The 14,056-nt window shown below is 38.9% G+C and overlaps 1 protein-coding gene across 1 annotated transcript; it reads right to left on the reverse strand.

Annotated features, from left to right (window-relative positions):
• Window positions 1-1,072: 1,072 nt before the first annotated feature.
• On the reverse strand, window positions 1,073-3,019 carry pi15b (peptidase inhibitor 15b; the record flags this gene model as incomplete). Its single annotated transcript, XM_084188264.1, has 5 exons — window positions 1,073-1,208; window positions 1,515-1,630; window positions 1,852-1,984; window positions 2,155-2,273; window positions 2,774-3,019. The coding sequence occupies 5 exons, from the start codon at window positions 3,017-3,019 to the stop codon at window positions 1,073-1,075; spliced, it is 750 nt and encodes a 249-aa protein (XP_084044390.1).
• Between the last annotated feature and the right edge of the window lie 11,037 nt (window positions 3,020-14,056).

A 14,056-nucleotide genomic window follows, 5' to 3' on the forward strand; every position in this document is an offset into this window, starting at 1 on the left:
ATGCTAGGGGCAATTGGGTTCTAGCACTGCAAGACTCCAAGTCAGTGGGGAACCAAATAGGTCCAAGAGATAATTGGCTTATGGGCTGGGCCTAAACAAATTCTCTGTAATGATGTTGACCAGGGACATTATTTTTTATTCTATTTAGCAGTGTACAGAACATTTCAGCAGGTAGTTGACACTGTGTCTAAATAACCTTTTCTTGTGTTGTTTTCCCTATTATTCATTTCATTACTTGTCTTTATATGACTTATGTGCAACGTGTCCATAATTATCAGTCTTCACATAGGGACATTGTTGAATATTCACAAGGGAATATTCCACTGCAGGCTGAATTTATTTAGCTGCACCTTTTATACCTGCTGTAAACCGTGTAGCCTATGTGACTATTCAAATTGTATTGGATTTGAGAAAAAAACAAGTTTAGTTTGTCAGGCTCGCCCTCTGGTGTTCTCCTTTCCTCACTACAGCTGCCAAAACCTCTGCTAATGCAGTTGGACATTCCAAACACACTTTCTCAAGCAAGACAAACACTCAGTTACAGTTTAGCAGTCTTTATTCTATAACATTGGTACAGGCCATAGCAATTACATGAACACAAATATAAGTGAAATTCAATGGTGTAAAAATATGAAGCATCATGTAAATAAAAACAACAACATGTAATTCATGTTCTGGAAAACACTTTAGAAGTACAAAAATACAGTAAATCTTTAATAAAACTATATTTATCAATGTTGAAAATGCTACTGACATTTGCTACTGTAGGTTTGACCTCTGTACCAAATAGTCAATCAAAAGTCACCAACAAAAACAACATGATTGCTGATCAATACATTTGACCATCAATATGATGGTAAGACAACAATAAGTTGTACGCTACAACATAACAATGTATGATACTCATTTACATCTCAAAACCAAATCAAATGTAGCTTATAATTCTAAATGTGTAATTGTATAAAAAGGTACATTGTACATGTAAAGTACTTGGGAAAATACATTTGACATTTGAAGCCATGTGAAATTATGATATCTGACAGTTCATTATTTAAACAGATGTCAAAATGGTTTACTTGAACCAGTACATGTAGTTGGACATTATTGCAGGGAAACATTGGTTGTTACTACAGGAGCCTCCGTAGCTTGGTGGGCATGCTGAACATGGGATGCCAACTCTGTAGGGCGGTTCTCCTACCCAGTTCCCCCTTGAAAAGAAAGAGTAATAATGTGTAATCCTTGTTGTAGTTTAAAGATGCTCCCTTGGGCATTAAACATATCATTTTCCAATTTCAATTCATGGAGTTGTCATTTCCCATTTCACAAATCTAAAGCATAATAGTTATATTTTGCATAAAATAGCCGTGATGCTTTCATAATGACATCAGTTTACGTGAACACCTATAAATCTGTTCTCATTCGGTCTGACAATGTGTTTCTGAAATGTAAGAGAGAGGATATCAATCATTCAGCTGTGATAAGTGGAGCTTGTTAAGGTATTAAGCAGTACTCACTTTGGGGAATAATTGCAGACCAGGTATGTTGCTTGTCTCCACATGGCTCCCCAGACAACCATGTTATAACAAGTTTGAACTGCACACCCAACTCTGTTTGTTGTAGCCCACACCATCTGAATATCAGTCAGAGACAGTCAGCGAAGTCTTTTGAGGATAAATATACTTTCCTGAAAAATAAGAAACTCCAGCACCCTGGTTATCCTGAATATTGCACACACGATTGAATTAATCTCATAGAAGCAATGTTTCGGTCAATAGACCTTCATCAGGGTCTTCATCAGGATAAGACTACCCCCAGATTCCCATATCTGAAGTGCCTTGATGGCTACTGTACCTGTGTGTAATGTGTACACATCGGTGCAGAGCACCTCATAGGACACCTGGGATTGCAGTCACGAGGGTATGGAAACATATAATCACTGACTTCATCATACCAAGGTTTGACCAGCTGCAGAATGGAGCGATATCTGGAAGAAACACATAGAGTACATTCATTTCGCGCCATAGCCAACATTGCATGAGGTTGGACTCAAAGATGACATTGCTCGGATCCCCCTCAATCAATAAAAACAATTAAAATATTATATCAACACGTGGTCAGTTGAGATATGATTGACACATCCCAGGCTTTACATACCCCCCTGTTCTGACCGACAGGTTCTGTCCCAGGTATCTCAGTAGAAATGGTGGTCCATGTTCCCAGAGACATGTGGCTGCCCAGGCTTCAGCAGATCTGGCAAGGCCTTCATCCCACACCTGTATGTGTTGCAGACATGATAATGCATTCATTGGGATTGAACCTAAAAGTACACAAAAGCCATGCATTGTGAGCTGCTCTCATAAATATCTACTTGAATTAACTTGCATGAATACAAAATGCACAAAACTGCTCATCAGTTATATTTTGATACCCAATAGAAACAGTAAAGCTTCTTGCAATCATATCGAACAGATGCCAGAAACACCCCCCCCCCCCAAAAAAAAACACACACATTTATTCTGTGACCATGAGTACACAGATCTTATGTAGTAACCTTATGCTTCCAGCAGGGTGAGCCATAGACCAAGCCACAGTAGCCACATGACTCACGATGCCTACCTACATTTTAATTGGCATTTTTTTTTTTTTTATACAGTAAATTACCAGATGAAATCACAAAGGCAAAATTACACCAACAAATCTCAAATAAAAGTAGCCTACTAGTTTAGCATGTAAAACACTTTCAATTGAATCTCAATTAAAAACTTGCACTCACCATATACTCCATATTTGCAGCAGGTGGAAAGACATTTGCACGGACTTTATTGTGATAGTCAAGGATGGCAAGCATGTCGCTTTGTGAAATCCAGCGTTTCCGTCTAGCCTTGGGGATGAGCACAGAGTTAATGTCGGTGAAATTGGCTATTGAAGTGGAATCTGTCGAGTTATGGATGACCCATCCACTTGCTCCACTGGCTATGCAGAACAGGACCACATTGGTAAAATAGCACATGCCTTTCATTCTTCTCCAGTTTAGTCACACACTGTAAAGAAAAACAAAGAAAATAACAGTCTCGTTGGAAAGAAAACAGGTAGCCTACATTACTCTGGAGAATTATGGCATGCTCTTGAAATAAGTTTGTCAGTAAAAATGCAAAGGCAGAAAGATCACATCAATTCTTTAAAAAAATGTTTTGGCAGGCAAATAACTATACTATTCTAACTATCACTTCCCTGATTAGATTCAAAATATAAAATGAATGTTTGAGCCAAAATACATTGTTGAATAGCCAATGTCTTACCCGCAGCTCAGAAAGTCTCAGATGAGCCTGTTCAAAGTTTTACAATTCCCTTCTCTGTGTACTCTGTTCAGTCCCTCTCTCACTCTACTGAGACATGCCTCTGCCTTGGCCACAGTTTTTATAATCTGCCATTGCTCAAGGAGCATATGGTAAACAGTGTCTGAGATGTTAATGTCAACATTGTATCATTTGTATGCTACTTGCAACATTGTTTATTACATGCTTATTTATTGGAAATGAAATTGCATTACATTTAGGTCAAGTTAGTATTATATCCTTTATAACACTATAATAGCAAGGTGTCTTCTTTATGACTTCACTCAGTTGGTTGTCAGCATCACAATGCCATGCTTGTGGTTCACACTTAAACAACGATATTGTATTAGTGATCAGTCCATGATGCAGTTAACTTTCTGCTCTTATTTGAAATTGGATCAGGCTCATGCCTTTGAACAACAAAACCTTGTCAGGAAGAGACCAAACACTGATTTAGATAGTCTCAGGTTTTCCAACTACAGTATCGCAAGTCATTTTCCTGGTCTGAGGTCTCCTGTGCCTAGGGTTTTCTTGTCATGTTCATTGTAATGGAAGGATTACACTTGTTCAGTGGCTGAATCTACTGGCTGGGCACTCTCCCCCTCACCCCAGGAGAAAATCAGTGCCAAGTTGAAAAAAACTCAAGGCGGTCATAATTTTCTTTGCCATTTGGAAATGAACTGAAGCAAAGTGCTTCAATGATTTACCCCATAGTTGCTGTTATTTTGCTTATTTTGCTTAGCGCTTTTGAAAGTTTTATTGGAAGAATGACATACTTGTTTTCTTCCAAATACTGCAGTGATATAATAACTTGGCTGTAAACTCACAGCCATCTTTGGGTTCAATTGATTCAGTTAACTCACGTTTTAATATTGCAACATCAAGAATGACAAGTCATACACATCAAGGGAGTTGTGTCATATTTTATTGCCTGCAAAGAATAATACGTTAGGCTACAGCTTAGAAGAAACTAAAATTACAGTTCAAGTGATGTTCATTCATGGTAATTGAATGGTAGCCTACCATTCAAGGCAGTGTTTTCCTTTCTGAGCCACAAGAACTTAGTTCCCTGTGTGATTGATTGTACAGTGGAGCGAGATCACTAGGCAGGAGCTTTTGGTGTGACATCATCACTCTTTACACCAGAAGAGTGTAATTAGCCGCTTGGGATAACTTCCTGGACTCACAGCCTGGTTGGACTCAAGTTTAATGTTTGTTATACTATGGATTATAAAAATCTATTCATGCCTGTTAAGATTTAGACTCTCTCCCATTGCAGCTGTTCAAGGGACAGATTATTTTGACTGTGACCATTGACTTAGTTTTGTCCAAACCAAATATATTATTTTGGATGGTTTCATTTAAGATGAAAAAAAATCTTTCTCCATTTTTCTTTTCTTTTTCATTTCATGGTATTGGAGACGTGAATAATATTCCAGTAAAGCTGACCAAATTGGGGACACACATGAAACTACATGGTGGTTTAAAAGTATACTATATTCTTCAATTTGCCACTTGTGCACTCCACCCAATGATATTCTTACCCATTGGCAGGGGTTAGTCTAGAACCATAGACTTTACCATGCTGAAAGAATGAGATGTCAAAACTCTGCTGGATCCCAAGAAAACTATACAAGCTCACATCAGTTTTGGTATTTTTGACCCATTTTGGCCTGTGTTTCATTAGAAATCACTATTGCATTCACATCAATTACATTATATAAAAAACTAAATTAGTTATGGGATTTTTTTCCCATCTGGATTGTGTTTTGGTATTACCCGTAAATCATTCATATCAATGTACAATTAGTCTAGTCCAGTTAGATGTCTAAATATACAAGCTTGATGCATAATAAGGCCGCAAGCAACCCTAAATGAGATCTCCAGATGCCAAACAAATTACAAAGTTAGAATTGAAGGGTGACCTATAGAGCTTAGTAAAGAAACCACGTAACTGAGGAATGGGGTTCTTCAGGGATACAATGTCTATTCTCAAATCCCTTGCATTTTTTAACCTTCTGTCAAATGGAAATCAAATGGATTCCATTCCAAACCTCTCATGTGTTCTACTTTCACAATAATAAATACAAAAGATCAGCAACTGGGGCACAATGAGATACCTCCAGGGACATAAGAACTAAGACTACTTCTGCAGTGCATTCAGAGTCCCATGCAGTCCCAATAGATCTGAACCAGTGGCATAGGCCCATCTCCTGCCTCCGAGAGAGGGAGAGCTTGATTTATCCCCTTTTCTGTCCAACAGAAACACTCCAGTTAAACCCACAATATTTCTCTGTGGACTTAAGCATTCATCTGGTTCTTTTTAAAAATTAGCAACAGGTTTTAAGCTATTTCAGAAGAACCAGACAGTATGGGTAAAATGCATTCTCCCAAATGGCTGGTTTCAAGACTTACTGTAATTTGTGACTGAACTGACAAATGTCGTTTCTGTGATGACCCTACCCCAATTTCATACTGAAATAAAACAATTGGAGCAAAAACAATGATTTTGAATGACTCATATCCATTATATTATAGCTTTATGACATTCAAATGGTATATTGCACATGTTCACATTCTCAATATTATTATTATTTTGTAGAGAAATCAAGCATCAATACACTCCTTTACGTACTGTATATTTCCCCTTTGTTGGCTTGTTCTAATCTCAAATTGAGATAATGGGCTTTCTATGGCTTAGTATTCTAAATTCAGGCTTGGCCTTCTCACAGATTATCAAGACTTGGCAGGCCCGTAACAGCAAACTGGCCATCAACCAAAGATGATGACCATGAGAATGTTTTTTCAGATCATTGGCCTGTCTTACCTCAGACCCCACACTGCTGTGGCCAATATGTTACTCAAATGGGCGGGGCAGCTCTGCTCTATTGGCACGCACCCTCAAACCTGCTCTGCAAATTAGCAGATCCAACCCAAATGTAAATGCAAATTAAACAAGCTGCATGACGGACAGTGCAAAACATGATTATTATATAATTGTATTAACCTCATTCTAATGGGTTGAGAGCTCAACAAGCAAACATGAAAGGTCTCATGATCTCTGAACAATGTTATGGTTGATTTAACATGCTTTGCATAATGTAAGTAAACAGGTGTGGATGATGTGGGAGGAGGACTGTGAGAATATTTAAGAGGAAAGGTCGATGGTTGGCTGCCACTCACACAGAACCAAACCTCTGAGCCAAAGCAAATCTGACCAGCTGGTGAAACACATCTGCTGGGTCGCATATATCTCGACTGTGTTGAAGCGAGCAGTACAAACAGAGTCCACTTTTGCTGTGTTGCTGTAGAATATCAAAATGCCCCTGACATCATAGTGGCCCTGGCTGTTTCGTAGAAGAGCAGATGTTTGCATTTACTGACTGACAACCTTTTCTGTAATTTTCTGTTTTCATCAACCTCAAGCACAAGGATGAAACAATAGCAGCTATGATTATATGATGGAAAAACCAAGAGGAGAAAGAAATGATGAATCTCATTCGCCTTGATTGTGAGCTAGCTGACAACTGAAAAAACACCCGATACCCACAGCCCCCTTCCTCAAGCACAGTTCCAAAGCCTTTCTCCAAAATGAAAGTACTGTAAGTCTAAACTTCTTTACTGGTTCTGAAATCACTTCTATTAGAATGACATACACACCATTGTCCCATTTTGTCCCAGAGCCTCTCAATTCCTATACTGGGAATCAGCTGTGAATGCTGGTTATTTATCAACCAATTGCTCCTAATAAAAAGCTTTAGGATGAACAGAACAATTAGCAAAGATTTTATATCTCTTGTTCTTTTTTTCCGTTTTGAAATACAGTAAAGTAGGTGATATTGGATAGATAGTTTTTCTCTCTACATCGTCATCTTGGGAGTGTTGGAGAGTTTGACAAATGTTTAGCTCTGGTTCTTATGGTTTTGTTATACAGTAACTAGTCCGAATAGTGAAAGTTTAAGCACTACATCCTCTGCACACATAAGAATAGATTTATTGCTTGTTTTATAGCACAGTGGTTACTTTGGTTTGGCCTGAAGCTGGACTGGGAATGCAGTGCTGTCCCAACATAACCTCTGCATTGCTTTGTCAGTAAGGATTGTTGGCAGAGGAGGTACCCCTACACCTTCTATCAAGTGGGCAGTTTGAAGGCCATACATCTACAGTATGAATTGCATTGCAATATGGGGGTTAAAAACTTTACACTAACATTATGATTCCATGCATGTAATTCCTGAAGTTTGACTGAATCTTTAGACTTTTTTGAATAATTTGTCAAACATGGCTGATTTGATCAAATTATGGATAAATACTCTCTTTTCCATTTGGTCGACCAAATAGTTGCATGAAGATCCTATCAAATCCTTAACACTCAGAAAACTCTGTGTGGGAATTCTAAAACTTTTTTCCTTCGATGACAAACTACTGTCTAACAAGAGCTATCACTGTTTCGTGGCTATAAAGCATCATTCAGAGGCATGAGAATCTGGCATCCTTTCGCTTTCCAAAATCAGCTTAAAAAGTTGTTTAGTCTTTGTTAGGAGTTGGCATAAAAAGAATGCCAACACTAAAGGTACAAAAACTCCATGTCCCTCACAGAGAGCAGGAAGTAGCTTAGCCTTTGCTCTTTTAGCTGATATAATAGGAGAAAGGTGAGTTTTGTAAATGCATCAGTAATACCGAATCACCTATCCTAGCGGCATTTTACATTTGGTGAATGCTCCAGGAAGTACTATCTTCAGACTTTTTGTAACTGAACCATTGAAAAATCTAACAAAATCAGGTGTTAAAAACCTTAATCATAACAATCACCAAGCAGTTGAGACTACAAATCTGTCATTGTGCTCAAATGTTTTAATCTCATGCCCATTGTCATTGCTCAAAATCTTGATATTGGAAGAACATGAGTAGTACTGTGTCTCAGAGGAGAGAGAAAATTGTATCACCATATATAGAGATATGTCAAAATAGTAGTCCTTTGCACTGCAGGTGTTTCACATAGTTATGCAGTTATTTGTTCAGTTGTGTTTTGTTAGTAAAAGCAACTTCAGTAGTTCTTACTCACTGGGCACACACTGGTTGACTCAACGTTGTTTCCACGTCATTTCAATGATATTATGTTGAACCAACGTGGAATAAATGTTGAATCGACGTCTGTGCCCAGTGGCTACTGATATAAGGCCTGCATTGGACAAAAATGTAGTATGCTATTTTTAAAATGTTAGGGCAATACATCTTTATAAAAAACAGTACTTATGTCATTGCTTCGGCTGACAAGGGTTAATAACAACGGTTTAATGAGTTACCAAAGTCTTACTATTGAATACAATACAAATATACTTAACCTACTGTATGTTACAGCAACTAATAGGTCATTGCTGTTGTACTGTACCATGAAAAAGGCATGAGATTGGAAGAAGTACACTGTGAGTTCAGCTTTAACAATAACAGCCTGAACAATAACATCTGACATAATGGCAAGAACTTAAGTTCCCCCTGCTGAAATCATTGTTTCTATAAACGTTAATGATGTAATTCACCCATGTTTACACAAGCTGATACACGAGGGGCAATAAGAAACAGAAATGTCTGAGTTACCCTGCAACTCTTGACTGTACATAAATATGAATACAGTGACTAATTATTATTGGCTTCTTTCCCATGTTAATTTATTATTATATAGTATTTTCCTATCAAACTCAGTACAGGTCCACAAAAGACCACAGAGTGACTGCAAATGGTTATAGTTTCCACACAACATTAAAGCTGCCATATATTGCACTATGTACAAGATATTATCACACTAATTGAAGAAAGACCATTGCGTAAGCTACATATAAGTTGCGAAGAATAATAAACCAAGTTTCCCTGTAAGGATATGATGTGTTCCTTCGCACCATGTTTTGCCTGTTATCTGGAAACCAATCCTGTTGCTACTGGGAATTCAGGCTCCTGTTATGGACTGTTAGGTAACTCATGCAATATAGGACCATAAAGTCAGTGGCAGACTTTTATAGGAGGGGTTATATGTAATAACAATCTGAATCACCAAAGAGATATGAGTGAGACTTATTACCTGCTCAGTCTGTTTTTACATTAAATCACATACAAACCTATGTAATCTATGGTAATAATAAGAGTGTGAAATGTTGACCTGGTATCAGCTGAAACTAATCTATATGATGAGTGTCAGATAACCTATAGTATAGGTTGTCACTCTTTATGCTGATATAAGGAGTTCATTTGTATAGTTTCTCTGACCATTAATCCAACCGTGATAAAGGTAGTAATAATAACATGGTTGAATGGAGCTGAAGGATGGGACTAATAACAACTAACAACAACTAATAACAACAAGATAACTAATGTAAAGCATACTGTGTCCATAATAAGTGTATAGGTTATAGGTTGAGAGCTTTTGTGAAAGAGCACAGTTAGAAAGATATGGCATATACAGTGGGGGAAAAAAGTATTTAGTCAGCCACCAATTGTGCAAGTTCTCCCACTTAAAAAGATGAGAGAGGCCTGTAATTTTCATCATAGGTACACGTCAACTATGACAGACAAAATGAGAAACAAAATTCCAGAAAATCACATTGTAGGATTTTTAATGAATTTATTTGCAAATTATGGTGGAAAATAAGTATTTGGTCAATAACAAAAGTTTCTCAATACTTTGTTATATACCCTTTGTTGGCAATGACACAGGTCAAACGTTTTCTGTAAGTCTTCACAAGGTTTTCACACACTGTTGCTGGTATCCTGGTACTCCAGGACCTTGAAATGCTTCTTACGAAGCCACCCCTTAGTTGCCCGGGTGGTGTGTTTGGGATCATTGTCATGCTGAAAGACCCAGCCACGTTTCATCTGCAATGCCCTTGCTGATGGAAGGAGGTTTTCACTCAAAATCTCACAATATATGGCCCCATTCATTCTTTCCTTTACACAGATCAGTCGTCCTGGTCCCTTTGCAGAAAAACAGCCCCAAAGCATGATGTTTCCACCCCCATGCTTCACAGTAGGTATGGTGTTCTTTGGATGCAACTCAGCATTCTTTGTCCTCCAAACACGAAGAGTTGAGTTTTTACCAAAAAGTTATATTTTGGTTTCATCTGACCATATGACATTCTCCCAATCCTCTTCTGGATCATCCAAATGCACTCTAGCAAACTTCAGACGGGCCTGGACATGTACTGGCTTAAGCAGGGGGACATGTCTGGCACTGCAGGATTTGAGTCCCTGGTGGCGTAGTGTGTTTCTGATGGTAGGCTTTGTTACTTTGGTCCCAGCTCTCTGCAGGTCATTCACTAGGTCCCCCTGTGTGGTTCTTGGATTTTTGCTCACCGTTCTTGTGATCATTTTGACCCCACGGGGTGAGATCTTGCGTGGAGCCCCAGATCGAGGGAGATTATCAGTGGTCTTGTATGTCTTCCATTTCCTAATAATTGCTCCCACAGTTGATTTCTTCAAACCAAGCTGCTTACCTATTGCAGATTCAGTCTTCCCAGCCTGGTGCAGGTCTACAATTTTGTTTCTGGTGTCATTTGACAGCTCTTTGGTCTTGGCCATAGTGGAGTTTGGAGTGTGACTGTTTGAGGTTGTGGACAGATGTCTTTTATACTGATAACAAGTTCAAACAGGTGCCATTAATACAGGTAACGAGTGGAGGACAGAGGAGCCTCTTAAAGAAGAAGTTACAGGTCTGTGAGAGCCAGAAATCTTGCTTGTTTGTAGGTGACCAAATACTTATTTTCCACCATAATTTGCAAATAAATTCATAAAAAATCCTACAATGTGATTTTCTGTAAAAAAAAATCTCAATTTGTCTGTCATAGTTGACGTGTACCTATGATGAAAGTTACAGGCCTCTCTCATCTTTTTAAGTGGGAGAACTTGCACAATTGGTGGCTGACTAAATACTTTTTTTTCCCCACTGTAGAAGCAAACCAGATGGACATCATGAAAATGATCGGAGAGGTTGAGGGTAGAGGAAGTTCAGGAGTAAAAACAAACTAAATAGAATTATTGTAAAATTGACTGTGTCCATAAAATGTATACAGTATGTATAAGCTGGAAGTAGAGGCCTAAGCGTTGTTGTTCACTAGTTTACTCCAATTAGGGAAGGGGTGGTGGGGTTGGAAAGTAATAAAGGGAAATATACTTTTTTTAAAGGATATGTATATATATATATACAGTGGGGAGAACAAGTATTTGATACACTGCCGATTTTGCAGGTTTTCCTACTTACAAATCATGTAGAGGTCTGTAATTTTTATCATAGGTACACTTCAACTGTGAGAGACGGAATCTAAAACAAAAATCCAGTAAATCACATTGTATGATTTTTAAGTAATTAATTTGCATTTTATTGCATGACATAAGTATTTGATCACCTACCAACCAGTAAGAATTCCGGCTCTCACAGACCTGTTAGTTTTTCTTTAAGAAGCCCTCCTGTTCTCCACTCATTACCTGTATTAACTGCACCTGTTTGAACTCGTTACCTGTATAAAAGACACCTGTCCACACACTCAATCAAACAGACTCCAACCTCTCCACAATGGCCAAGACCAGAGAGCTGTGTAAGGACATCAGGGATAAAATTGTAGACCTGCACAAGGCTGGGATGGGCTACAGGACAATAGGCAAGCAGCTTGGTGAGAAGGCAACAACTGTTGGCGCAATTATTAGAAAATGGAAGAAGTTCAAGATGACGGTCAATCACCCTCGGTCTGGGGCTCCATGCAAGATCTCACCTCGTGGGGCATCAATGATCATGAGGAAGGTGAGGGATCAGCCCAGAACTACACGGCAGGACCTGGTCAATGACCTGAAGAGAGCTGGGACCACAGTCTCAAAGAAAACCATTAGTAACACACTACGCCGTCATGGATTAAAATCCTGCAGCGCACGCAAGGTCCCCCTGCTCAAGCCAGCGCATGTCCAGGCCCGTCTGAAGTTTGCCAATGACCATCTGGATGATCCAGAGGAGGAATGGGAGAAGGTAATGTGGTCTGATGAGACAAAAATAGAGCTTTTTGGTCTAAACTCCACTCGCCGTGTTTGGAGGAAGAAGAAGGATGAGTACAACCCCAAGAACACCATCCCAACTGTGAAGCATGGAGGTGGAAACAGCATTCTTTGGGGATGCTTTTCTGCAAAGGGGACAGGACGACTGCACCGTATTGAGGGGAGGATGGATGAGGCCATGTATCGCGAGATCTTGGCCAACAACCTCCTTCCCTCAGTAAGAGCATTGAAGATGGGTCGTGGCTGGGTCTTCCAGCATGACAACGACCCGAAACGCACAGCCAGGGCAACTAAGGAGTGGCTCCGTAAGAAGCATCTCAAGGTCCTGGAGTGGCCTAGCCAGTCTCCAGACCTGAACCCAATAGAAAATCTTTGGAGGGAGCTGAAAGTCAGTTTTGCCCAGCGACAGCCCCGAAACCTGAAGGATCTGGAGAAGGTCTGTATGGAGGAGTGGGCCAAAATCTCTGCTGCAGTGTGTGCAAACCTGGTCAAGACCTACAGGAAACAAAAAATTTCTCAATTTGTCTGTCATAGTTGACGTGTACCTATGATGAAAATTACAGGCCTCTCTCATATTTTTAAGTGGGAGAACTTGCACAATTGGTGGCTGACTAAATACTTTTTTCCCCCACTGTATATGCGAGAAAAAAATACATATGGGGGATTGGAAGTGATGCAGACAATTACATTGATGGAAGTTACAATCTATCTGCAATATTAAAGCTGATCTACCCCCTAAAAAAAGTAAAAAAGTAAAAATAAAAATAAATTGCTTGAACGAATTGCTTGCCAAGCTCATATCAGTTACACTTAGTTTGTTGTTTTCTCATAATCGCTCAGCTGGTGTTATTGTTGGCCAGCATGTCCTCACCTCCTGATGTAGAGAGCTGTACTCTGTAGTAATACAGTCTGTAGGGGTCTGTAGACCCTACAAAGTAGCGTGGATTCAGTTCTAGTGATGTAACTAAAGCCAACACCTTCACTGAAGAAGGTAAAGAGGGTGTGTGTGGCAAAAATGGACACCACAGTAAATGATTTGATAATTAAATACATTTGTATGTATATTATTTGACATGGTACTGTACATCATGCCGAAGAGTCTACTTCATGATTTCTTCCACAGATTCATATTCAATCAACATATTATTGTTGTAACATGTACAAACATTTAAAAAAAATACATTTTAGTCATTTAGCAGACGCTCTTATCCTATTGAAGAGCTACTGTCTTTGCAATGCAGATTAACAATGTGTACACTGACACCCAGTGGTGAGACCTGCCTGTTGCCACGTCCTTCCTATATAGGCTACAAACTCCATTTATTAACAGGGGTGTCCCAAAGCTTTTAGAGCCAATATGGTCAAAAAGTATAGCAGGTTTTGTACCCTATTCATAATGTATTTGAGATATTCAAAAATAATGACTTCTGACTTCTTCTGACCAAAAAACATTAGTCCAACACCCATCAATGTCCTGATTCATGTACAATGCTGCAGGATAAGTAGTGCTCAGTAGATGTCACTGTTGTCTTATAATCAGTCAGTACATGAGTTTTATCTCTGTTTACAGATCTGCTATCTTAATTTGATCACTGTTGTCATAGAGAATTTTCCTGCACAGCAGGAAATGCAAATTCTATTGTATTCAAGATTTAAAACGGCTTCTAAAGTTTGTAATTTCCACTTTAAAA

Source organism: Coregonus lavaretus, assembly GCF_964263955.1.
Source record: "Coregonus lavaretus genome assembly, chromosome: 23".
NCBI lineage: Eukaryota > Metazoa > Chordata > Actinopteri > Salmoniformes > Salmonidae > Coregonus > Coregonus lavaretus.